Raw genomic sequence first — 26443 nt, forward strand, 5'->3', positions numbered from 1 at the left:
TGGTGGCTTATTTTTCCCCCTAAAGGGAGAGTGGGAGGCTTCCAGTCAATAACTCCTAGATCAAACTTCTCCAAGTCTGAACCACCAACACATTCGGCATTGAAAGTTTTGTTACAGCTGGCACAGGTTCACAGCCTATCACGGATACAGTGAAACGGCAGACTGAGCGGTGATGAAGTCAGTTTAAGAAAGTTCTGTTCCTGTGTCTCAGTTTGTCATCCCCTGAATTGTGACCACGCAACTGTCCAGCAAGCCACAACACAAACTGACATGAATCAGATTAAAAATAACCTCCTTTTAAAAAATTACTTATTTTCAACCTGGGCCTTACTAGCAATGAAATTTGCAGGGCTACCACACAGACAACTTATAGGACTGAGATAATAATGAAATACAGCCAAAAACAAATGGCCAGAGGCAAGCTTCTCAGCCTGGCTTGGCTTAATTGTCAAATACAACATTATCTTCCCATACCTTCAGGACCTTTAAATAACAAATAGCACCAATAGCTGAATTTTAACTCCACTACAATCACCTGTGATCTCTTCTATGGCTACAGCTCCAAAGAAATCCAGTAAGAACCTGTATCGCCATCAGAAAGGGCAATCCCCATTCTCTCTTGGGGTCCCATCATGCAATGAATCATAGCAGACAATATATTTTTGTTGGATTGACTTTCAGCCATATCACTTCCTCAAATCAGCTCGCCCTGCAACTTCACAAATACAAGTGTGAGCACAAGGGAGGGGGCAGAATATACTGCAGAGCAAGAGGAAAAAGTGAGTGTACCATTCTTTTTAATTGTACACATGTTGGACCGAGTGACCATGGAACCATAGCCTAAAATATCCCAGTATGAAAATCTGTTCTTTCAGTGCAATACAAACGCATAGTGAACCTACCACATACTACAGGTAACAGTTAACAGACAAGACAATCATTGCACCAAGGAGTAACTAGAGAAAACCTAAGTGAGTGAATGCCACTCACTCAAAAAAAGGTATGGCTACACATTTCAGTTTAGTACGAAAGCGTCTGCATCCAAGATGGTATCACTTCAGATGCCAAACCAGAGTTTCACATGCCCAAATCAGATTTTGCCAAGACTGAGCGAGAAGACTGGAACACCTTGTGCACAGCTCCAACTACAAAGCACTGCCTATCAAAGAATACCTCTCAAAGATATAAATCTCCAACAGAGACTCCTTTGTACACCCATGACAGCAGGAAGAACTCAGACAAAGTACTTATTCAACATCCTATTTAAAAAGTTACCTTCCCATAAATTAAACGATATTTATACGACAATACAAACCAGTGTTAAATGGAGGAAAGCAACTAGTTACATCCTTTGCCTTAGCAAAAGATAGCATCATCTTTGAGCCTTATCTAAAATGGCTCTAGCCGATAAGAGAGAAATAAAAATGTAACGGAAATTAAAGGAGAAACATTACTTAAAATGGAAACCAATTATTTTTTTCTCCATTTGGCTGTCTGAGGAACAGGGGGGAAATCGCCCTTCTCCCTCCGCACAGGGAGAGCCCGGGGCCGGTGCAATTCTGCAAGGACCCCGCCGCGCCAAGTCTGGGGACCAGGCCCCGCTGCCCCCTGCTCCCGCCCTTCCGCCGGCGGCGACACGGGCTGACCCCAGGGCACAGCTGGGGGGCCGGGATACTGCCGAGGGGAGGCCGGTGCCGGGAGAGACACCCCCCCGTCAAGGCGCGGGGGACGGTGGCCGCCGTCGCCGGAGGCCTCGGAGGCGGCGGGGACCCCCCGCGGCCTGACAGCCCCCGAGGGAGGGGGCAAGCCTCGCACCGAGACCCCTCAGCGCACGGCGGTAGTTACCCGGCTGCTGCTGCCGTCTCCGTGCTCGCTCCCCCGGCGGCCCCGGGTGCCCCCGGGCCCCGGTCCTCCCGGCGGCGATGGCAACCTCCTGCTGCGGTGCGGCGACGGGGATCGGCGGGAGGCGCCGCGGTGGCCCGACGGGGAGCGGTGGCGGCGCGGCAGGGGACGGGGCGAAGCGGAGCGCGGCGGCGAGGCAGAGGCGGCGGCGGCTGCGGCGGGCGGTGGCGGGGGAGGCCGGCCGCGGCCTGGCCCCGGCCCCGATGTGCTGGAGCGGGAGGCGCGGGACCCCGACGAGCTGCCCTCTTTCAGCCGGTGGGAGGAGGACGAGGACGAGGGGCCGGAGCGGCCACTGCTGGAGCGGTACATGATGGCGCCGGCGGCCCGGGGGTCCCGGCGGCCTGCGCGGGCGCCCCAGCTCCTCTGACCCGGCCCCCCCCCAGCTGCCCCCCCACCCCCCACCCCCGCGCGTGCGCGCCGCCGGCCGCCCTGCGCGCGCTCCCGAGCCAGGCACCCCCGGACCCGGCGGGGGGGGGGCGGGGCGGGGTGAGCCCGGACCGGGGAGGGGGCGGAGGGCGGGAGGCGTTGCCTGGGGACGCCCGCACAAAATGGCGGCCGCCGGGCCACGGTCATGTGCGGTGGGGCGGGCTGCAGCCTGGCGGGAGGCGGGTGCTGCCGCTGTGCTCGGCGGTGCGGGGCGTCGCTTCCTCCCTCCCCGCTCCTGGTCGCCGGTGGCCGTGAGGGGGACACGCTCGGGTGCACGCAGGCGGCTGCTCCATCCTGTTTGCCTGTCCTCCGGGGCTTCCCGCCGCGCCGTCTCCCTCAGCGGGAGCCCTCCCGGTCGGGAGAGCGGGCGCGGGGCGAAGGCGGCGGGGAGGAAGAGAGGGAGCTTCGCTTGGGAGGCCGCGGGGGGCTTCTCCCTCATGGAGGCTGAGGGGAGACACCGAGGGACGGGCTGTGAGGCAGTGGGCCTCGGCCGGGCCTTGCTGCAGCTAGGTGTGCCTGCGGTGACAACAGCCTGTAGGTCGAAGCCAAAAGCAAAAGGGCTTTGTTTTTTTGGTTTTTTTTTTTTTTTTTCCCCCCACACTGTGCTGTGGAGCTTGTCGGTATGGGTGCTGTCCTTAAGCAGAAGCCTGTTCAAGAGCAATCTTTGGCTGCTTGATGAGGTGATGCTGAGCCTGAGCCTTCAGCTCAGAAAATTTCTGAACAAATTTCCTTGCTGTGACTGCCAGGAGCTGGGATGACATGATAGAGAGGAATTGCTTCCCACCTCCTCCCTCTCCTCACCTGAGCACCCGCTACCAACCATGCTTAGTGCAGGCAAGTGAGTATGACAGTTTCGATTCTCATAAATGAAGCATGAAACGTTTCTCATACTTCATGCTAGGGGCTGTCTCTGGTGAGGAGGAGGAAGAGTGTTTTCAATTAACTGAAATGGCTAGCAGTAGAAAGAAATGAATGTAGAGAAATGAAGGTTCTGATAAAATTCTCCATTTCCTAATTTCCTGAGCCTTTATATTCTGTTTAGAAACTGGGAAAAGTTTCATGCATTAGATTTGTATTTTATTATTAGTTAGATGACATGTGAGGGCTTGTGTTTAAAGACCGAATCAGTTTTTGCAGACTTGCATGAAATTTTTCCTGTGTTTTTTGGGAATGTATTTGCTAGAACATAACACATCATTTGAAGCATACTACTTAGAGCAGTGGCAACAAAGAGCAGCAGGCTGATGGGTGGGGGTCTGTGTGATACTATAATAAGGTATTTCTGCTGGGAGTGGTTGGGTACAACTGTGTATTAAAACTGACTGCCCCACCTTGACATTTTCTGAGTGAGTGCACCATTACACAGGCTCAGGAAATACGCTTAGGTATGCCAATCATCAAAATAAGCACAAGCTATATAAAGACTTATCTTATTTTCCGTTACTGTTGTTCACTCCTCCCCCTTATCTCCTAAGGTTGATAATGTTCATCAGTGACCTTAATTCAATTATAAGTATCCTGGGATAATAATTTCATCTTTGAAGATGCCCAGCAGACTGCGGATCTGCTTCTGGTGCGAGCAAAACGCAACTACGGTGGAGGCAATGGATACTCAACCTGTTCCAACTAACTACCCTAAGCAGCAGAGTTGGCAACACTCGGAGAGGCACAGTGCTGTGCTTTACAATAACTACAAAACTGATGTGTATGTAGGAATTTCCCCTCTAGTTCTGTATTTTAGTTCACATCCAAGTAGTTTATTACTATAGGGGAATATACTATTATCCCAAACACGTTCTGTTTCTTTATTAAAAGGAAAACCGCGTTTTCATGTATTAGTGTCAGGCATCTGTGTTAAGCGCTCCGTTTCACCAACTGAAAATAAGTAAAAACAGCCTAGCAAGAGGGAGAAAAATGGACTTGTTTGGGTTTGGACATCTCTTCCATGCTGTTGCTTTCTTTACATCAGTTTTAAAAAATGGTTTTAAACCACAGTTTGGTTTCAAAACAGTCAAGAGTAAAAAGCCACAAACCCAAGAAACCCAGCAAATTCTTCTTTTTTTTTCTGTCAGAGTTATGCATATAATATCTAAAAGCTTTGCAAAATGCCAGAACATTAAAATATTTCCTAACTTCTTTTTGCCTTGTATCTAAAGGAGGTCTACAAGAGATGTCCTGGCAGTTTCTGGTGATAGAGTTCAGTGGCATTTGGAAGGTGAAGGAATCCAGATACCAATAACTAATCATGAAGTTAATTAAAACATCTGTCTGCACACCAGTAAGTAAACTGCTCAAGGGAGGAATGGTAAAAAGAAAGCAAACAGCCTATGTTGTAGTCTTAGAAGAGTTCAGAAGAGGAAAATTCCATTTGATGGAGAAAAATACTTAACTGAGTAGTGCTCATTAGCATTTTGTAGCACCCTGTCATCTTACTGAGCATGGCTTTACAATTACAATTTATAAACTCATTCCATACTAGCTGTAGTGTCATCTTTCAATCATGTGCCTTACTGAGTTAAGTTTTTAAAGGGACTGAGCACCCGTAGTGGGATTCAGTTAAATTATTCCTAAAATCAGTACTGAAATTTGGGCCCAATGGTGCAGAGCAAATTGAGAGTTTTCGCGTCTTTGCAAGAAGAAGCACTACAGTTTGTCTCGGGGATTGAAAAGGTCAGGCAAAGTCCTTACCTGCTTTGCAGAGGTTTTTGTAATACTCCTTCGACTGGTGCTCCAGACTCTCACTGGACAAAGGAGGTGCCAGTCAGTCTGCTCTGCTACAAGTTCAGCTCCAAATTCCTCTTTGGAATTCCAAAGCTCATCTTTGAACTTGCAATTAGCTGCTGCTTGGGGAGATTTTAGCTAATTGGATGCTGAGGGCAATGTTGGGGTAATAAGGTGTCTCTGAATTCTCATTAGACCTCAAGAAAGTCACGGGAGCAAATGACATTGAGAAAGAAAACAAGAGAATGAGAAAAGTTAGCAGTAGCTTGGTGTGAACAAATAAACAGAAATCAGAATTGAAGTTAATTCAGGTTGGACTGTTAGGTTAAAAGAGAAAAAGATAAGACATTAATTACAGTTTTTTACCTTCGAATGTCTGAGTCAAGACTAGATCCAGGGGCATAAGACAAGCATGCAGCATTCCCTCTAGTGTTAAATGGCTAGGCTACTAGTAAGAACAAAGATAATTTATATGTTTTTATGACAAAATGAGTGTTCTCGTGAGAAGGTGCAGTGAGAGATATTCCTCTCTCTTTGCATTAATTTTTCCCCTGGAAAACATGGCAAAGTATGTATGTTGTGTCTTCAGGTCCAGGCAAAGCAGCCCGTTCATGAAAAATTTTGGACTGAGCCAAGTAATCAAGCCTTCCTTGGTCATGATGTCATGGAATTTGAGGAGGGTTCAGTTGATAGCAGAGCCCTGGCTGGGAGCACAGAAAATGTGTCCAAACAGACAATTGCTTTCAGAGATTTTACATCTATAATTACAAGGTTGATATTTCTGAATTTAAGGCTTGTCTAGGCTGGCTTCTGTTTCAGTTCAATATTTACTTTTAGCTGGGAAGTGGAATGGGCATGCAGCCTACACTCGTTCCCTGACTCCAAGTCCTGGGAGGGGTATTAAGTAATCTGTTACAAAATCAACTTGTAAGAGAAGGGGGGGCAGTCTCCCTTTGCCAGATTGCTATGCCCACAGCAAGGAAGAGCTATCTAAAGCATTAAAAAACTTTGGATAATAGTGAATAAAATCTGGCCTGCATTGGCCTGTGGGGGTGGATTAAATTAAACCTGATGTTGGGGTGTTTTTTCCATTTGGAATGCTCTGATTTTTTTATAAATGTCAGGTGCATGATTATTTATAGTGCACAAGGTACTTTGTAAGCAATATACCCACAAGCCTGTACTCCACATGGTGCACATCTTAAGTCAGTCAAATACAAATATCACAGGAAGCAATATTCAGGAAGAGGGGAAATAGCCAAAAGGAAGCACAAAAAGGAGAAATGTCTATTTAGATTCTTGCCGTGCTCCTATTTAAATGTACTTATGCAGAACAGGCACCAGTGGTTTCAGATCAGTTAGGGTGGATTGGTATTCTCCTAGAGTTCCCTTTTCTTTTTTTTTAATACCCTTTATGTTTGTTTTCCCATATGAGTGTAGATAATGCTGTCTGGAGCAAAAAGGGATCTGTGACATCTGAAAACTGTCCATCTTTCAGCTGAAGTGAAAAAGTTGGTGGTTTTGAACATGAAGAGGTTAGGAGAGATGAGCAAGCAGAATGCAGCACATGGAAAAAGGAGAATGCTAGAACACAATGTGGCTGAAATGGAAGAGCTCTGGGAGTGATTAGCTCAAGAGAGAGAGGATGGTCTTTCTTCTGATATCTGAGAACTCCTCTGGTATCTTATTAAGTCAGGGGAAGTGGTTGCTTGGTTGGGGTTTTTTGGTGGTTTTTTTTTTTAATTTGGAAATAAATAAGACATCAAAAACATGAAATCCGAAAGTTTCACTTGCGTGCAGCTCACGTTCCAGCCTCACACATCCCCTATTTGCTGTCTTGAGAGTTTGCTGCTTTCATGGCATTTTTTTTTAAGGGAAGCTTCCTTGAGCGGAGAGGACATATTATCAAGGCCTCTACAGGAAAGTTTATTCTAGAAACCTTTGGACAACTTGTGGGAGTAAGAGCATACTGGCCAAATACACACAGTGTACAGTATCAGTAGCTAGCTTTGTCATGAAAAGGCAGCCTTGCAACTCTGATGCACAGGCAAAGATTACTTTCAGGGCTGTGAGAAATCAGAATCCTCAGAGACAAGAAGTAAACAAGGAGATAGATTATATATATAGGTTTAGGAAAACCACACTCTCCTCCTGCTCCTTTCAAGGAAACTATGAGTAGAGGGTACTGTGGCCTCCAAGCTCTTGCCCTTATCTCTGCTGTTTCACACTCCCTCAGTTAGATCGCTCTGTTTTCTCAGACAGGAATGTTACTGATATTTTCCTTCCTTAGCACCCCACTGATAACATTTCTAAGCTCAGAGAATGCTTTATTGTATCTCTGATGAGCTACGTGTTGAAAGTAAAGTTTGCTACCTGTGCTGAATTATTTACAGGGATAGGCTAATTTTCCCTGGCAAGAGAGAGTACTGAGGAGGGGTTTGAGAGAGTGAAGTATCCAGAGCATCTGCTATAAAATCACCAGTAGCAGCTAAAATTGCCAGACGGCGTGGTGACGTTTACTGCATGCTCCTGTTATTGTATAACAGTCTGGAGGGGATTAGGCTGGATGTCCTCTCAGGTTCGTTTTCTCTCAGCTGGGAAGTCGAGCATTTACTCGCCCCCTGATGCAGCATGCTCTTGTAGCAAAAACTGCGTGTTGTATTTGGGGATGCTGCTTCCATGTGTGTGTTTATGCTCTGGACAGACATAGTCACTGAGCACAATACAGGTGAAACTGAGTGGATTTGTTCAGCTTGTGTTATTCAGAGGATTGTATTAGGTTAACATAATGCTCTCGCTTTATATGGCTGTTGCTGTGCTAGGAGAGCTCTGCTGCTTTGGGTGTACTGATCTTGTTGGCAAAGTGCTCTTGTAGTAATATCTGCTACGAGGAAAGAATGTTGTACGCATAAAAGCACATTTATACCCATAAAAGTACTGCCTGGGCTGTACCTGCTGGTGCTGACTTCTGGAAGCACAGTGGTGTATAAATACTCCTGTGCTGGTTGACACAGTTACGCTGCAAGGCTGTAACCTGTGTCTGGTGCATCTGTGTAAGAACATTCATGGAGTGCCAGACACTGTGGGCCAAATACGATAGAAGAAGGGGTGGGATAAATAAGATCACCAGGAAGGAACTAGAGGAATTTTGGGGAAAATCACATTTGTTGATGACTGGGGACTGATTTTTTTAGTTTGTTTTTAACTAGAAGATGGAAGTCTGAACAAGCTGCACGTGTTTAATTCGCTTGCTTCTCCTCCTCATCTCGGCCTCGTGCTTTTGACCGAATCCCTGAACTCCCTTGGGTTCACCATTTACTTGGCTGCGGCACGGCACTTCAAAGGCAGTTGAGCGGGAGCTGCTTGGGAAGAGATGGCAACTGCTCCCAAGCGCAGAGTCCCGGCGCGTCGCCTCCGCGGCTGCCTGCGGCCGGGCCTCGGGCCTGGGCCGCCGCCAGGACCTGGCGCTCCCGCCTCCGCGCGGCCTCCCTGGTCCAGATCGCCCGGTTTGACTCGCGCTCTCACCTCGCTGCCCGCCGGGTCGTACTTGGCCCCGGCCCTCCGGTGTCTCCCTCCTCCCTCCGGCCCCTGTCCCCCTCCCCGGGCTCCCCGGCACCCGCGCTGCCCGCCCGCACCCGCCCCGTGCGGTGCCGGGGCTGCAGCGCGTCCTCCCGCCCGCCAGGGGGCGCACGGAGCGGCCCTGCGCCTCTCTTCCCCCTGCGGTGAGCGCGGAGGCGGGAGGCGGGGCGAGCCCAGGTACGGCGGGGGGCGGGAGCGTGGGGAGGGGGTGGCGGCGCCGCTGCGCGTCGCCACGGTGGGCGTGGCCGGGGGGGGTCCCCGGGGGGTCCCGCCCGCCGAAGGCTACGTGCCGGCCTCTCCGCCTGCCCGTTGGCCCAGCGAGGCGGTCGCCAGGCCGGGCCTTATAGCCGGGGCTTCCCCGCACCGAGGGCTGTACCGGTGCAGGCCGGGAGGGCTGCCATGGCAGGGCCCTGTCCCCCGGCTCCGGTGCTGCAGTGCCCCGTTCGTTCCCGTGTGCCGAGCTCGGCCCCGCGCCGAGCCTGTGGCTCTCAGCCGGTCCCAGGCTGGAGATGGGACCAGCTGGTGGGAACGACGAAATGGCCGTAAAGCCGAGGCCTTCCCAGGTGTGCTTCAGCACACCGGCACTGAGTCCTGCTGGTTCCCCTGTCCCGTGTGGCGTGGAGGTGCCGCCTGCTTTTCTGGGAGGACACCGGCATCCTCCCCTGCCATCTGGAGGGTGTTTAATGTTACACGCTGTCTTAAGGAGTACTGTTGTGGGAATTGTTTTGAAAGTGGAAATACAGTTGGTAGATTATTGTTTAAGCAGCTCAAAATATTTTTCAGAGCCGTCAATAGAAAGGCAAGTGCTTCCTGATGTTAGTTTCAAAGGATAAACTGACCACGGGAAAAAATCAGTCTGGAAATAAGCTGAAAGCTTCAAATTCCCAGAGCATTGAGGTCCTAGGGCAACTTAAGGGGACAAACAACATAATTTATTTTAAGCTGGAGCCTGATCACCTTGTAAAGTAGATGATATGATAGTAAGTGCACGATAGCAGGGCCTGGACTGTGTGACCCAGGAAGCTGCTTCTAGCCCTATGTGCATTTCTTATCACAGTCCACCTTGGACTGGGGCTGTACTTTTTTCATTTTGTGCCTCATGCTGTTTTTTCTTTTCTACCCTAGGAGCTCCTGTCTCCTGCATTGAATTCTCAGCAAAAGATGGAGAACATCCTGGCTGGTTTGTGTGGGACCAGCCCAGAAGATCCGCTCCCTGTGTGGGTTCATGGCAGTGTTGGCCATTGCTTTAATCAGCTGACGTTAAATGTGATTCCTCATGTGATCCTTGCAGTGGTCAGTGCCTGCTTCCTTGGCACTCCAAGGTATGACGACTAACTTGTCTAGCTCTTGGTTATTATGCAGGACTGGAGGTGGGGTGGAAAGGCTGGAAATTTGATCTCCCTGTAATGTGCTGAGTATGTAATTGGAGAAGGACGCAATATTGTAGTGCTATTATATTTGTCAGCATCCGTCCTAACTCAGAGTACTGTGTACAGCTCTGGTCCCTCCATTGCAGAAAGGAATCCAGAAAGAATAGAGAGGGTAGTGAGCATAAAGTCACAGAAAATAATTCAAAATAATTTCAGTGAATGGGGACTGGGAAAACTGGAGAAAATATAAATCCAAGGTGGAATGGAAGATGTATATAAGGTAATAAGGGGTTTAATGAACCCCCAAATTGTTTTTCTGTTTACCCTGTTCTGAAAATCGTAAACATGGCGATGTTCACTGATATTGAAAGGCCACAAATTATAACGGATCAAGTGATAATGAAGTACTTTGTTGGGCAATAGATTGTGGACTTTACATACACAGCATCACTGAAATCAACAGTGATAAAAATAATGTTTCTAGACAAAATATCACAAAGACAAGAGAAATCAAGGATCAGAGATGTGACACAGAGAATTTGATAATCCAGAATTTGTGTTAAAGAGATTAAATGTACTTTTTTTTAATCCTCAAGGATTGGAGTCTGATTTTACCACAAATTATCACATTTTGCAAACAAATTTCTGTAGAGAAATGCTGTTCTTTGGTAGCATCTGAATCTCTGGTATTGATCAGATACTGAGCTACATTGACTTGATCTAGTTTAGCAATGCTTACAGTCTGAAAAAGTTACAAATCTTGGGAGGTAAATCTAGGAGGTTAAGTAAGAGTGAACAGGTAGAGGGGGGAAGAGGGGAGGAAGAAAGGAGAGTACTGCTGAGAGGTGATGGAATTTCAACTGTAAATTTTTTCTCTGCTCTTTCCTCCTCTAGATTTGGCTCCAGAGTACCTTGCAGGCCAGGCTGGGGATGCAGAATTGCCGCCTCCTTCATACTTGCTGGCCTATTCCTTGCTGATACCATCCCAGCCACCATTTCTCAGCAGGAGCTGGGCCCTGTGTACCTGGAAGTGCTGGCAAATGGCACTGCCACCCTGACATGGCTCACACACGGCCTCGCTCTTCTCATGCTCTTCAGGTCCATTCACAGCTCTACCAGGGGTCCTGCGGCCCTGGCTCTCCTTGCTGTCTTACCCTTGCCTTCCTTCGTCATCACACTGGTGTGGTACTACCAAAGCGGGACAGCTTGGTCCCCTACCCACCCTGCTGCCTCCTCCAGGTTTGCCATTCTCTGTCTGCAGCTGGCCTCTCTGCTTGTGTATATGATTGGCTGCCTCTTACCCACCACTGGCAGGCAAGACTTCCTCTCCATCAATTGCTCCTGGCAACAAGACCAGCTCGTCTCAGAGCCAGGGATCCTAGTGCCTGATCAGCAGAGAGTGGCAGAAGATGGTGAGAGCTGGCTCTCACGCTTCTTTTATGTTTGGATGAACCCTCTTATGAAACGTGGCTATCAGTGGAAGCTGAACCAGCCACAGGATGTCTATGTGCTTCCTCGCCAGCTCCAGGCTGCCAGGGTCTGTGATCGATTCTACTCTTGCTGGCAGAAGGCAGCTCTGCATCAAGTAGAGCAGGAGACGGTGTCTCTTACTAGCCCAATCATTGCTGGAGGTGATGGGAGTAGTGATGCCCTGGACAGCTTGCACCATGCCCAGGAGGCCGTGCGACTCTTCTCAGTCCTTCATGCGGCCTTTGGACTTCGTTTCTACTCCCTTGGACTTCTCAAGCTGGCTGGCAACCTGCTGGGTTTCTCTGGTCCTCTGCTTCTGAACCTGCTGGTGAACTTCATGGAGTCACGGCAGGAGCCCCTGAGCCGTGGCATGCTCTATGCCCTCGGGCTCTTTGCTGGCTCCTTCCTGGGCGCTCTCTTGCGGAACCAGTTCAGCTACGAGGTGAACAAGGTGACACTGATGGTGCGGGCCGCCGTCATCTCTGCCATCTATCGCAAGGCTCTGCGTGTCAGCAGCACCAGCCTTACCCGCTTCACTGTGGGGGAAATTGTCAACTTCATGAGCACGGACACCGGTAGGTTGGTCAACTTCTGCCTCAGCTTCCACGAGGTGTGGAGCCTGCCTTTCCAGTTTGCCATTACCCTCTACCTCCTCTACCAGCAAGTGGGGGTCGCCTTTCTGGGAGGCTTGGCCCTGGCACTTCTGCTTGTGCCCATCAACAAGGTCATAGCCAACCGCATCATGATGAGCAACAAGGAGATGCTGAAACACAAGGACACACGGGTCAAGGTGAGGGGCAGCTGGTGACTCTCTGAGTTCGTTGCTATATTTTCTCCCCGTTTGTCCCTAGAATGTTGGCGTTTTGGCTGCTTGCCACGATCCCAAGCAGATTAATTGAATCACAGCTGTTGGGAAAAATTCCAGAGGGGGCACACACACACTTGGTTCAAAAGTGTTTCAGGGTGATGCAGTTTTGCCACCCGCAAGATAGTGAACCTCTAATGCTTGCCTTGCCCCGTGGGCTAATTCAGGTTCCCTTGCGGGTTTCTTTTCTATGTGTAGTAGTTAAGGTAGGTCTCCTGATTGCTTCCTCTAGAGATGCTTCTATCCTATTACTCCAGTAATGTTATCAATGGTGAGGTGGCTTGCAGTCTGGACAGAGGCAGTGATTACAGATGTAGTGGTTTTATGTCACTCCACTGTGGCACCCTCAGTCATCTTTTCCACTGCTTTCTGCATATTTGCAGTGCCATCTCTCTCTCTGCCACGTCAAACATTTGATTCCCACCTTTTAGCCTTGTATCTCTAATGTCAGGGCACAGCATTTTCACTCGCTATTTCCATCATTCTTTGGAAGCATGAAAGATAAGTCAGCTCTATGGCAGACCTGTTGGGAGCTTTAAAATTATTTCTTTTCCTGACAGAAGGTGCACCTAGTTGTATTGGGGTATGCTGGACCTTCTCCAACTATTGCAAGACTGGTTTGCTGAGTGAACTCTCACTTTTTAGTTTTCTTTAATGTCAGGCACAGACACATGTTGGCTTGCTCTGCACATGCTGACCTGAGAGCAGGAATGAGAGGGCAGCTTGCTGCAGGGACACCTGAGCTGCTGGATGTGAGCCAGCCAGGCTCTGGATACAGACTGGCTGTGTCATGGCAGCACCAGGCCTGAGAGTCAGGTGGTATTCTCTCAAGGCACTGTCAGGCCAACGTAGGTAAATGGCATCCAAGCTGGAGCTAGTAATTCCACACATCCCTTCACCTGTGTTGCACATCGTTCAGTTGGGAAGTAGTGTAATATTTTGCCTTTTCCTGAGCCGTACACAGCACAGATGGCTGAGGAAGCTCGTGGAATGAGTGAGAGCAAAGTTCCCAGTAGCTGCCACTTGAGTTTATGTCTTTGTTAGCAATAAATGGTTGCTGGTATCTCTAGCCTGGCCCTTAGCAGGAGGCAACTGCAAACCTGGCCCAAGCCCAGATGCCTAGCTGGCATTTAGTGCATTAGGCAAGTACCAGTTGCTCTATATGCTTTTCCTCTTTGCCTGCAGCTAATGACAGAGTTCCTGTGTGGCATTCGTGTGATCAAGTTTTACGCCTGGGAGAAGCACTTCAGCACCAGGATAAATGCCTGCCGGGCTAAAGAGCTGCAGAAGTTACGAGCCATCAAGTACTTGGATGCGGTGTGCGTGTATCTGTGGGCAGCGCTGCCTGTTGTTGTCTCCATTGCCATCTTCATCACCTATGTCTTGTTGGGTCACCAGCTCACTGCCACAAAGGTGAGTAGGTAGTAGGGAGAGCTCCAACTTTGTCTTGTGCAGAGGACAATCTACAGTGGGGCTGCAGTCCTGAGGCATCTTCTCTGGAAAATGAACCCAGCCTGCGTGTCCACACAGCTCTTCAAGCTCTCACTGGTGAAGCTGTTTGGAGGATACAAGATGCAAGGGAGGTACTGCCTCCAACTCATGGCTGTTTCCATACCTGTGCAGGTGTTCACAGCATTGGCCCTTGTCGGGATGCTCATTCTCCCCCTCAACAGCTTCCCATGGGTGTTGAATGGGACCTTGGAAGCCAAAGTTTCCCTGGATCGAATCCAGCGTTTCCTTGAGCTCGGGGACCAGGACTTGGAAGCTTATTATGCCCTAGGTAATGGTGAAGGATGCTGCTGTGCTTGGGACCCTGGGCAGGGGGCATTTGGAGCAGAGACCTGAGGTGTGAGGCCCAGGGGCAGTACTGGAGGGCAGCTGGATGTCACCCCATAATTCAAGACATTTGGTTGTCAGAGGCAGAGTGAAGGCACTTAATTTCTGTGGAAAATGGGAGACAAGGCTGTAACATTCCTCTTTACCAACCGTAGTCCATTGCTTGTCCTCACGGAGCCCTGCTGTTAGTGTCCCTTTAGAAGAAGTTGCTCCCTCCTCTGTGCAAAGCTCCCCTGACACTGAAACCATCAACAACCTTGACTTTGCCTGACAGAAAGGCTTGAGTGGGTGCCCCTCTCTTGAGCCATCTCAGCTCCCTTTCTCTCCTTCCTTGCCTTTTGCCAGCTCCCTGCCATTCTTTTACCTTCAACAATAATAAAACAACTAGGTTATCCTTACAATGTCTTCCTGACAGCCAGCAGGTCACCATGTGTGTCTGGTGGGAGCTGGAGGAGGGAGGTGGGAGGTTTAAGTTTAAGGGCAAGTCAGTAGGCAAATGTCTCATTCTGTGGTTGCGTCAAGGGCATCATGGCGGTGCCCTGTCCGTGGTCTTATCCATTTGGGAACAAACTTGATAGTATTTGTGATGCCAGGTGCCTTTAATTTTCTGGCCTTCTCATAGTAATGCAATGCTGTGCTGCTTTTGTCTTGCAGACAGCCCTTCAGGTACTGCTGCTGCCATGGAGATGCGATGTGCAGCCTTCTCATGGGTGCCATTTGAGGAGGAAAGCACCAGGCAGCCCTTATCCACAGGCACTCTGCAACTGTACATTGAGAACCTGTCAGTGAGAAAGGTGAGCAAGGATGCAGGAGGTAACAGAGAAGAGTGGCACTAGAGGAGCCAAATAATGGAGCAGGGGTGGCATGTTTTCATGTTTTCCTGGTCTTATGAGCATCAAAATTCTTCTCTTGGTCAAGAGGCACAGGGCACATATCATATCTTCCAGAGCTGAAGGGTGCTGGAGGAGATCCAGGCACGGCTTACAGACAAGAGATGAACCAGTTCTTTCCACCACTGGTACAAGAGAGGACTGGGCAGGGAACACAGCTGGGCTGCAGAGTTAACACTCCTTGCAGACTTGTGTCCTGCCATATCATGAGTCTAGTGTACCCAACAACTGTACCCAGCTCTGCTGCTGAACCTGTGAGATAGTCTTAGTTTAAGACAGTAGTCAGCTTTCTTACAGGCTACGTGCGACTCAAGAAATCTGGACAAGCCACCCAGTATTAGCACATCAGGTTGCTCCTTCTCATTTCCCTTTGCAGGGGATGCTCCTGGGTGTTGTTGGGAAGGTCGGCTCTGGCAAAAGCTCTCTGCTTGCAGCCATCACTGGAGAGCTTATTAAGTAAGTAGCCTAAACACTCCTTTCTGCCTGGTCCCCCTCCATGCCACGGCAGGCAGGGACTATCAGTGCTATCCCTATTTGTAGGCCATTTTGATCTGCCAACAGTTCTCCTTTGTTGCCCTTTCCACCCGCTTCTGGTGTGCTTGCAGACAAGGTGGACGAGTGTATGTTTGTGACCTGGAGCAAGGATTTGGTCTGGCCACACAGGAGCCTTGGATACAGTTTACCACTGTCCGTGAGAACATCCTTTTTGGGCGAGAATATGATGCCAGGTTGTATGAGGAGGTGGTGGAGGCCTGTGCCCTCTCCGAGGACCTGAATGTAAGTGCCTAAACTGTAAACCTGCCTGGGCCTTCTTGGCCAGCTTTTGCATCCAGCCTGAGCCTCACTGGGAGCAGTTCTCATTCTTTCAGGCTATAGACTGCTTTTCCAATGTCCTAGTCACACAGCGTTACTCTGATTACAATCCCAGACCATACCTGGCCCCACGGTTCTTTAAGGTGTGAAGTCACTCTGCTAGCACTTTGAATGGTTTCTTCTGCTGCTGAGCCAAAAGCTCTTGATCCTGGGGAAAGGAGATGTTCTTGCAGAGCTGTTGACTGCCGGGTTTTTCAGGTAGAACCTATCAGCAGCTGATGCTTTTTTGGATCAGAAGGAACTTTCCCAGGATCTGGAAGGGCTGAGTCTGTGGTCCTCCTGTCAGTAATACACATATTCTAGGTTTGAGGCTTATGGCTATATTAGCCAGTAAACCTGGGTGTTACATATGGTAGGAAGCTAGCCTTCTCCTCCCAGTTTATAACGTGATGCCTGATTTTCTGAAGTGCCCAGCACTAGGAGCTCCTGTTTGCTTCGGCAGGAGCTATGAATACTCTGTAAAGGAAAGGTATTTATTTGAGAAGTAGTAGACTATGCCTATGCTACCAAATCAAGAGGAAACTCTTTCCAGCTACTGAAACTGTAGTTTTTACTGCTAAACTGTTTGGATGGGCCCTGGCATGATTTTGGTGCAGGCACAGCTCTTACTCTCCCAGAAAATTCCCAGGCACAATTTCAAAGTTATCTCAGACCAGAAGTTGCTCTCAATGGGTAGTTTAGATGTGGCCGCCCTATTCTGGAGTGTAAGAGAGTTTAGTTGCATAAATGACAAGCTTGCCAGTTGTCTGCAGAACCAGTGTATAGACTGTTGGATTGTTTAATTTTTTGTAAGGTGTCACCCTGACAAATTACTGCCAGAGGCAGGAGAGGGACCCCATTGTTCTGGTTTTGGGTCCCTAGTAGTTTCCTGTTCTTCTAAATGGGATTTTTTGAATGTTTCAGATTTTACCAGCAGGTGACCAGACAGAGGTGGGTGAAAATGGTGTGACACTCAGTGGGGGACAGAAGGCTCGAATAGCCCTTGCCAGAGCTGTTTACCAGGTAAATAGCAAAGCAGTCATGCTGTGGCAGATTGTGCCCAGTGCCAAGTCAGAGGTAAAGGAGCTGGAAGCACCCAGCTGTACAGTGTGCTCTGGCAGCACGTCTTAAACCACATTGTGCTGGCCTAAAGGCACTGGTGGTGTGCCACACAGAGGCACTTGTGCTTTTCTCTACAGCACTGCCTGCTCCCGGCAGGGCCAGCAGCTATATCCTTGTCTTTTGTCTCCCTCTCAGGAGAAAGAGCTTTACCTCCTTGATGATCCCCTGGCTGCTGTTGATGCAGATGTAGCCAACCATCTTATGCGGAAATGCATTCTCGGAGTTCTCAAACACAAGACCAGGATCCTTTGCACCCACAGGACGGAGTTTTTGGAGAAGGCTGATGCATTGTTGTTGATAGACAATGGCAGGATAGTTAAGACAGGTACACTGGCTGTCTTCTGAGGCATTCATTTGTGCCTGTGTGCCAGGCTTGGCATGGCTTGAGCAAAGACAGACATAAGGGAGTAGGATTAACTAGTGGGGAACCCAATGACAAAGAGGTTGAGGACACTGCATGTGGGCAAAGATGGGGTGGAAGGGAATGTGCACATGCACAGATAAAACGGGACAGCCCTAGAGGTGGGAAGCTGCTAAGGCAGAAGGCCATAGCAAGTTGTATGGTGCAGGGCCTTCAAGGGTGCAGGTGCTTTGAGAGAAAATAGGGAACGTTATGAGAACAAAACTGGGCCATTTCATAGCAAAAGGCAGTGAGTAGCTGGCATCTGTTCCTCACAGACTCTGAAGCATTTGCATGTCTCTCTTCGCAGGCACACCAGCTGATATCCTGCCACTCGTGGAAGCCTTCCCCAAGTTCAAGGATATGGACAAGAGGCGGAAGGATAAAGGTCTATATCTGGCGAGCTTGAGGGTGGCTGGCGCAGCACAGCTCAGCTGAGCACCCAGATAGAACCTGTACCTGATGGCTGCTGGCCTTAGAGCAGAGCTCCCACCACCTTGCTCTGCTGTGGCAGTGCTGATTTGTGGGTAGTGTGTGCATAGAGGGAGAGGAGACCCACATATCGTTGGGTATTGGTATAGAGCAGTATTTGAATCTGTTGTTCCACTTGTAGTCCAGCTTTGGATGAAAGTCTGCCAGGATTGGTGCACCTGTCTTGGGAGAGAGGAGGGAAGAAAAGTCTCCCTCATAGCCTAGACTTGATCTGTTCACAGCAAGGAGCAGCTGCAGGAGGAACTTACGTCGCACTGACCTTTGCTTTTGCCTCCATTCCCACAGCCCCTGATGAACAGGGCCAAGAAGAGGCTGTAGAGACAGAGGCAGAAGAATCAACCGAAAACAATCATCTCATCCACAAGGAGGAAGAGAAGAAAGAAGGGGCAGTGGCTTTTCAGGTGTACAAGGCATATTGGTTGGCAGTGGGCAGCTGTTTGGCATTATCCATCCTCTTCTCGCTGCTCCTGATGCAAGGTGAGGCAGTGGCCCAGCAGCACATCTCTCTTTAGACATTACTCTCCTCTCGTTCCCTGGTTGTGTGGAGTCCAGGGAAGAAAAGAGGCCAGGGGTTTAATCGGTCTCCTTGCAGCAGAAAGACCCCTTTTCTCTTCCCCAAACTAAAGTAGCACAGTTGGGAGGGGGCACATGTGGGAACAGGATCTGTTGTCTTACTACTGCAGTTGCATGTCTGCCCCTGTAGCAGTGCCCTGTCGCTGCTGCAGCTCAAGGCTGTTCCTTGCTCCTGCTCTACTACTAACAGTGGAGAATGAAGGCAGGGGAAGACTAGGCTGGGCAGTGAGACCATAAAAAAAGTTGTCCAGCAGCTTCCCCTCCAGCTTTTCTGCTTCATATTTACTGATTTGAAGGTTGAATCCCTCTTTATGCAGACTGTCTTTCTCTATAGCATCCAGAAATATCTCAGATTGGTGGCTGTCACACTGGATCTCCAGCATATCCCAGACAGCAAATACCTCTGTGATGGTCTGCTCAGCTTCCCTGCCTTCCGCAGAGCTGCTTCTCTTCTCCATTGTTGGGCTTGTGTAAGTGAATGCTGGTCAGGAGATGCCAAAGGAAGCTGGAAACACACTCCCATTTTGCCCTTAAGTGCATTTCCTGTGAAGATCCTTGTTGAGACCAGGGATAAACTGACCACCCTGCTGCAGGGGATCTGTGTGGCTGCTTTGACAAAGAAAGAGAATCAAAATCTGTGGCGTGATGAGGTGCCCAAAGGGCTTCTGCCTGGGGCTGATGGAAGACCCCTAGCTGCTTAGTAATCAGAGTGTTTGTCCCAGCATGCCAAAGGGGTGGTCTCTCACAGGAGTATCAGGTTGAAGTATCCTCGTTTCCCCTTGAGTATGCTGCTGGGTTCTCATGCCTGTCTGTGAGTTTACTGTCATGGAGACCTTGGCAGAACCATAATCTTCCTCCTTCTGTGTTCCAGCTCCCCCATTCAAACTCTGGACACCACCCCAGTCCCTTCCAATGGTTCACTGGATGTGAATTTCTACCTCATAGTTTATGGGAGCATTGCAGGGGCCAACTCCCTCTTCACCATTCTTCGGGCCTTCCTCTTTGCTTATGGCACTATCCGTGCTGCCACTGTCATTCACAACCGACTGCTCCAGAGGGCTCTAAAGGTAATGGTCAGAAAGTCCAGGGCAGGCTGAGGCTCCTGCAAATCACTCTGCCCTGACATTCTTCTCATAGTTGGGAGTAAGGGTTTGGGAGGTGGATTAGGGTTTCTGCTGGTATTAGCTGATGAGCTCCTCTTAGGACGATATCCAAAAAGAGCTGCACCACAGTCAGCACAAGGGGCCAGCGAGCTAGGGTTCAAAATGTGTCCTGTAAGGCTCGTTCCATGCCATGGAGAGGTGTTTTATGGCTGGCACCTGCATCTATTCACTCATTAGGCTTAGATACATAGCCAAGATGAGGGCCAATTGAATCATAGTAGCTTTTGCAGCATCTGAGCTCAGATTCAGATGAGATTGGAAGGAGTCATTAAGCAAGATTTAGGGCTGGTGCTGGTATGTACCAGTTAACTTTCTTTAGGGTTTGGGCTTTCTTGGGTCCTCAGGCTAGAGTTAGGATTAGAAAATAGGATTAGAGGCTAGGATTAGAGGATGGTCTCACTGGCTACTGGTGGGCCAGTATGGGATCTGAGTGACTGCTATCTTGGTAGAAGGGCTCCTTCCTTTTACCATGTGAACGGCGTGAGTTGTTTGGCTGCGAGTGGATGCTGGCCTTGGGGTCTGAGATTTGTCCTCCAGCTGAGGAAAGGAATAGGGCTGTAGTGACCACCTCTTTGTGACCTTATCTGCTCCCCTTGGTGTTGCTGTCCTGGGCACTGTTCTGTGGCTGGATCTCACTGCAGCTGACCGAGTCTTACTTTCTGGTTCCCTTGTTCCCAGGCCACAGTCACCTTCTTTGACACCACACCAACAGGCCGGATCCTGAACCGCTTCTCCTCAGACCTGTACTGTGTGGATGACAGCCTGCCATTTATCCTCAACATCTTCCTGGCCAACATGTATGGGCTCCTGGGCATGCTGGTGATAATAACCTATGGCCTCCCTTGGATTGGTCTGATCTTAATCCCTCTGGCTGCTCTCTACTTCTCCATCCAGCGCTATTACCGGCGCACGTCCCGGGAGCTCAAGCGCCTTTACAGTGTCACCCTGTCTCCCATTTACACTCACTTCTCAGAGACCCTCTCGGGACTGAGCAGCATCAGAGCCATGCGGGCAACACAGAGGTGAGTGGAAAGAAAGAGCACCCAGAGAGACAGAGCTTTGGCTTTATAGACCAGGGCTGTCCTGACGTGGGGCTGGTTATAGGGTGGCAGCAATGCCCCTGATCTGAGGCAGCAGGACTGGAGGCTGAGTGGTGCGCAGCCTCGTGTGAACTTCTGTTGTGTGCCTGCCAGGTTTGAGTTGGAGAATCAGCTGCGCCTGGAGCAGAACCAGCGCTGCCTCTTTGCCAGCAACACAGCGATGCAGTGGCTGGACATCCGCCTGCAGATGATTGGGGTAGCTGTGGTTACCGCTATTGCAGGAATTGCCATCATCCAGCACCAGAAGCAACTGGGAAATCCAGGTAGGCTGCCAGGGATTGTTCTGTGCCTGCTCCTAGGCTGTGGCCCAGGGGTTCCTCCTAGTCCAGAGCTGCACATCTCCCTACACCAGGGTAGGATCCAGAGCGCCTGCTCCCTGTCACTCTGGAAGTCACCCATAGTGTAGTGCTTCAGCTCCTGTCCCTCCTCCTGTGTGTCCCCATCCTAGAGTGGGATCCCAGACTCCAGAGTGCTGACTTCTCCCTTGTTTCTTTGTCCTGCCACCAAGATCCCAGCTCCTTCCCTGTCAGTAACATTCTTGCTTATGGTTTTGTCCTCACAGGACTTGTGGGCCTCGCGCTCTCATACGCCCTGTCTGTCACAAACCTGCTCTCAGGCCTCATTTCCAGCTTCACTCTGACAGAGACCATGATGGTGAGTGTGGAGCGGACAGAGGAATACACCACAGACATCCCCATGGAGTCCCAGGATAAACTGGTCCAGGTAAAAGCTCAAATATGTTCTCAGGGACTGGCCCATCTTTTGGCACTGTGCCCTGCACTCACCTCATGGGGAGATCACGGGGTTCCAGTGAATGGGTGGAGGGCCTTCACCTACAGAAACCGCCTTGATCGCTCATCTTTTACCAGTACATCCCCTGGAGGGGATGAATCGCTGGCAGGAGTTGGTGAAGGCTGCAGTGATGGGAAGGGGTAGGAGAGCAGAACAGGTCCTAGGTCCAAGCTGTGAGAGAAAAACAAGCCTAGGAGTGGGCTGGAGATGGAGCTGGGCTGTGCGTTGGGTCTGCTCAGAAGCCAAGCAACCATCCAAAGGGATGGATGGGGCTTGGCCTGTGGGAAGGTGAGGCTGAAGATGACAGCGGGTCATGGTCATACCCTGTCTCACCCTGGTATCCCTCTTAGGTTGCTGCTGACTGGCCAAGCCAGGGGCTTGTAGAGTTCCAGCAGGTGGTCCTGGCCTACCGAGCGGGCCTGCCCAATGCACTCGATGGTGTAAACTTCACTGTTTACCCTGGAGAGAAGGTGGGGATTGTGGGTCGCACAGGATCTGGAAAATCGACCCTTTTCTTGGCCCTTTTCCGCATGTTGGAGCTGAAATCAGGCCGGATTCTCCTGGATGGTGTTGACAGCCAGCTGGTGGGCTTGGAGGAGCTGAGGTACGGAGGGCTGAGCTGAGTGGAGGGCAGCTGGGGAGGCCTGGAGGCTGAGAGCTGTCAGTGGTTGGATGCCAAAGGGAAGAGTGAGGAGCAAAGGACTTACTGTTGTGGCACCCTCTTGTCTGATTGTGGCAGCTTCTTATGAGTTGCTCTGTTGTTTCTGAACAGCAGTGCTAAGGAAACCAGGCTGAATATGTGGCCCATGTGTCTGTGCCTCTAAGATACACAGCAAGCCAAGACACCCCACCCTAGGAAAGAAATAAAAAGCCTTTGCTTTTCTGCAGCACCCACCCCATAAGCCCTCAGCTCTCATTTGCTTGCAGATCTAGGCTGGCCATCATCCCCCAGGATCCGTTTTTGTTCAGTGGCTCAATCCGAGAGAACTTGGACCCCCAGGGAAAAAGGACAGATGCTGAGCTCCGTGAGGTGTTAGAGCAGTGCCACCTGTGGGATGCCGTTACTCAGATGGGTGAGTCTGAACCCAGCAAGAAGAAGCTGGTGAGCCCTGGTACTGGGAAAGGGGAGAAGGCCTCAGCTCAGTCAGGGAGCTGAGGAAAAGGAGCCAGGTGGCTGCAGTAGGCAATTGGTTAAGTGAGGCCACACTAGGGCCAGGGTGGGAACAGGTCAGTGGGACCCTGGTGGCATTCCCTGAGATTTAGTGGCATGAGACTGGCAGGTGATGGATTGGGTGGCGGGATCTTGCTGATGAGACCAGGCCCCAGTGGATGTTAGAGCAGAGCCTGAGAGAGAAGCCAGCCCCTAGTTCTAGGGGAGCATGGCATCTCTGTGTCCATCATTGCTTGCATCCGAGTGTAAACGCTCTGGTTCCCAAGGCCTGGGTCTGAGCAGGATTGGGATTTTGAGTGCTACTGGGAAAACCCCAGACTGGGGGAGCCATTTAGGGCCCTGTGCAGAGCCTGGTGGGGTGACTGCTGAGCTTGACCCCTGCAGGTGGATTGGACAGCGAGCTGGGAGAGAGGGGAAGGAGTCTGTCTGTGGGACAGAGGCAGCTGGTGTGTCTGGCAAGAGCCCTCCTGACACGGGCCAAGGTGAGTGCCCTGCCTCCATCGGAGCAAGGGGGAGGGTGAACTGCTGATGGTCATGCTCCAGAGTTGGGGTGTAGTGGGTACAGACAACCTGTGTTACTTTCTCGACCTGTCCCTGGGCAGGGATTGGGGTCTCCTCTGTGGTGCTTGGGAGCTCCCTTCGCCCTCTGTCCCTGGCAGGTGCTGTGCATTGATGAGGCCACAGCCAGCGTAGATCAGAAGACAGACCAGCTGCTGCAGCAGACCATCCGCCAGCGCTTCGCTGACAAAACCGTTTTGACGATTGCTCACAGGTACAGAGGAAGCAATACTCTGTCCCTAAATTCATCCTACCGCTCCCAGGGAGTGGTGGCTGCACCTGCCATGCCTGGGCCTTCAGCTGACCAGGGAGGTCTCTGTGATGAGGCTTTTCAAGTGCAAAAGGCTAGACCTTGCCGATTTGCCTTTTCTGCTTTATTAGCCCCTGGGTGCTGGGAACAACCGGATGTGAAAACGTTGTACCCAGAAACGGGGACAGCAAAAAACGCTGCATCGTATGGCAGATGGCTCTTCCTGGGCACTGCCTACTGGGACCGGGGGAGTGAATTGGACCTTGTGGTTCTGCCGAATTAGGGCAAGGAGCAATGGAGAATTATGCTACAGAAAGGAGCAGTGTGGAGACCAGGGAGGAGCAGGTTTCTCCGGCTCAGTAGAGGGCACTGCAGGACAGCCGGCGGCGAAGGGCTGCAGCCAGCTCCTGGCCAGGGGAGGCAGAATGCTGGGTAGTTCTGTTTTCCAAAACCCTGAGTTTGAGTCCCAGCCTGCACCCGATGCCAGCAAGCTAGACACTGCCCAGGCAGGACAGGCAGCAGTGCTTTGCCCCACAACTGAGAGATTTAGTGTAAGAGTAGGGGCAGTAGATGGTTACAGGCCGAGGGGGAAGGGCAAAACATGAATACCGTGGATACTGAGAAGGGATGGGTTAGCATTAACCCATCCCTTGGATTAATGCATCCCTTGAGCACTTGGCAGTGCTCCCACTCTTGCCAAGCGGAGGATAATTTAGAGGAGGGTTATGCAGTTGTATGGAGGGTGTTTTCAAAGCACAAAGGTTACCACAAAAATAAAAATCAAATGAGCAGGTGGCAGGGGCTGGTATCATGCTGCACAGAAGTGGGAGTGATGGATGAGAGGCAGGGTGGGCTGGGCCTGGCAAGTGAATCCAGTGGGTCTTGTTAAATACATCAGATAGGAGCGAGGCAGGAGGGGTGTGAAGGGAACGTGGTTCCTACACTAGGGATATTATGCATAAATAGAGTAGAAAGGTAAGGGCACCGTGGGCTGAGGTGTGTGTTTGGATTGGGTGGGGGAAGCCACCTCTGATGGAGGAGTAATTAGAGAGGAGAACCAGCAGGGGAAGGAGTGGCAGAAGGCAAGGCAGCAAGACTGGGTTGAAGATGGCCCCAGCCCCTCTTCCACTGGGATGAAGGGAGATGGGGGAGACCAGTAAGGAGGGCAAGGTGGTGATCGGGTTGTTTTGTACCCATGGTTCTTCCATGCCATTCAGCTTCGGGTGAACCATTAATTGGGTGGGTGAAATCTAGGATGGGAAGTGACTCAGAACTTGTCCCTTGCCCCTCCGGGTCACTTCCAGTGCTGCAGCCTGGCACTCTTTTGGGGATGAATGTGTAACCAGAGTCCTGAACTCCATAATGCTTTTTACCTGCTCAAATCCTCTGCAGTGTCTTCCCTGTGACTTGAAGCTTTGTAGGGCTGTAGTTTCACACTGAACAGTGCACAACTGTGCAAAAGCATTCCTGCTGCCCTGTCTTCCCTCCCCAGGGCCAGAGGTTGCTGCCCTGCTAGCAGTCTGGGCAGACCTGGGTGCATATGTGTGCTGTGGATGCTGTGTTTGGCAGTCTGGCAACTACAAATCCACTGGTGGTGACAGCGTAGGCAAAGATGCCAGACTGCTGGGGAATGGCAGCTGATGCACAAGTCCATTTCTGCTCCCCTCAGGAGGTGGCAGGTGAGGAAACGTAGGGGCAAACAGAAGCAACTCTATAACTCTCCTGTGGGAATGGAGACATATTGTGCAACCCCAGAATCAGGCGTGCCCTGAGCTCTCCCTCCACAGAGCTTCCCTCTGCGGTCCTGGTGCCCTGCCATGCCCAGCAACTGGAAGGCATCGCTGTGCTCTCCTAAGAGGTTGTGCGTTTCAGCAGCGTGCAGAGGCTCTCTGGGGAGCTGGACTGCAGCGTGCCCCTGAGTGCACGGGGAGATGCTCCACAGATCCTGATGTTAGGCATGTCTTGGGCCACCCCTTGACAGCAGGGGAAGCAGCACCCATGGTTTCTCCTCAGATCCACCAATGTGTGTCCTGGCATTTGCTCTCCACAGGCTGAACACCATCTTGGACTCAGACCGCGTGCTGGTGATGCAAGCTGGGAGAGTGGCAGAGCTGGATTCACCCACCCGCCTAAGCCAGAAAGATGGCTCCTTGTTCCAGCGCCTCCTGCACAGCGGGCAGTAGTGACCTCCCTCCTGAGCTGAGCCCAGGTGGCCCTCCTGGCTCTGTGCCTGGCTTTCCTCTCGCCTCAGCCCCCAGCCATGTCCCCGTAGGGCCAAGAGCTTCTGAGGTGAGGGAAGGGGTTATTCGTGCCTGCAGACAGCGACTGTGTGTCCTCAGGGATGGGAGCATGGCACTGCAGCCTTTCCGTTAGTAGGGAAGATGGGACCTGGTGTTTAGGGCCATGCAAGCCTGGCTAGTGGGATACTGCTCCCCTCAGGCTCCCCTTTGAGATTACAGAGGGATCTTCTGCTCGCTGAAGAATCAGTGACTCCTAGTCTGAGACTTAGTCTCACATGTGCAATTTAAAATAAAGTGGAAACATCCTTGTGAAGCTCCATTATTCAGGTCCCTGTCCCCTTTTCCCCCCAGACACAGACTTCCTTGTGAGATACAGGAGTGGTGCCCTCTCTGCACAAAGACAACCTTACCTGCTCCCTACTACCTTCAGAGGGCACTGACCTTTCCAAGCCCAGAAGGTTGCACCCAAGGACCTTGCTGCTCTTCACCCAGTTTACGGTGAAGGCCTTTCCCTGAAGGGCCAGAATGTAATTACTTTAAAGACCTCTAAGGCTAGTTTATTTCAAGACCACGTTTCCAAGGGAAACTCCCTATCCCTCCTGCCCTGCTCCCAGCTGCACAAACCCACAGCAGCTGCTTTCAGTTTTAGGATCAGATTGCTCTTCCCATCA

At 50.8% G+C, this 26443-nt stretch overlaps 2 protein-coding genes across 9 annotated transcripts in view; one reads left to right on the forward strand and one right to left on the reverse strand.

The window, feature by feature from the left end:
* ZNF318 (zinc finger protein 318) overlaps window positions 1-2492 on the reverse strand; it is a 28017-nt gene extending 25525 nt beyond the window's left edge. For all 3 annotated transcript variants that reach the window (XR_012774806.1, XR_012774805.1, XM_075496131.1), the window contains exon 1: window positions 1846-2492. Coding sequence is in view for 1 of the 3 variants with exons in the window: in XM_075496131.1 (XP_075352246.1) it covers window positions 1846-2475 (630 nt within the window). In the remaining 2 variants the exon portion in view is untranslated. The remainder of the gene's footprint in view (window positions 1-1845) is intronic.
* Window positions 2106-26102, forward strand: ABCC10 (ATP binding cassette subfamily C member 10). Of its 6 annotated transcripts, none has more exons than XM_075496136.1 (22): window positions 2106-2205; window positions 9754-9950; window positions 10893-12258; window positions 13519-13746; window positions 13957-14113; window positions 14824-14963; window positions 15436-15515; window positions 15665-15836; window positions 16836-16934; window positions 17169-17358; window positions 17744-17821; window positions 18211-18402; window positions 18833-18968; window positions 19370-19565; window positions 20340-20683; window positions 20855-21024; window positions 21324-21484; window positions 21904-22157; window positions 22481-22626; window positions 23109-23206; window positions 23384-23496; window positions 25583-26102. In XM_075496136.1, exons 2-22 carry the CDS (start codon window positions 9790-9792, stop codon window positions 25713-25715), a joined length of 4614 nt encoding a protein of 1537 aa, XP_075352251.1. In that variant the 5' UTR covers window positions 2106-2205; window positions 9754-9789; the 3' UTR covers window positions 25716-26102. The 6 variants fall into 6 exon arrangements, 5 of the variants coding, with proteins under 5 accessions (XP_075352251.1, XP_075352249.1, XP_075352250.1 ...); XM_075496134.1 differs by lacking the exon at window positions 2106-2205 and adding an exon at window positions 3108-3166; XM_075496135.1 differs by lacking the exon at window positions 2106-2205 and adding an exon at window positions 8692-8805.
* Window positions 26103-26443: the final 341 nt, after the last annotated feature.

The sequence above is a fragment of the Mycteria americana genome, chromosome 3 (genome assembly GCF_035582795.1).
Source record: "Mycteria americana isolate JAX WOST 10 ecotype Jacksonville Zoo and Gardens chromosome 3, USCA_MyAme_1.0, whole genome shotgun sequence".
NCBI lineage: Eukaryota > Metazoa > Chordata > Aves > Ciconiiformes > Ciconiidae > Mycteria > Mycteria americana.

Excerpts from the sequence above, each read along its gene's own strand:
- ABCC10 (XM_075496132.1), top strand. The coding sequence starts at position 9,138 with ATGGGACCAGCTGGTGGGAACGACGAAATGGCCGTAAAGCCGAGGCCT. Across the intron at positions 9,192-9,753 it reads TAAAGCCGAGGCCTTCCCAG|GAGCTCCTGTCTCCTGCATT; the intron begins GTGTGCTTCAGC and ends TTTCTACCCTAG. Across the intron at positions 22,158-22,480 it reads GTGGGCTTGGAGGAGCTGAG|ATCTAGGCTGGCCATCATCC; the intron begins GTACGGAGGGCT and ends ATTTGCTTGCAG.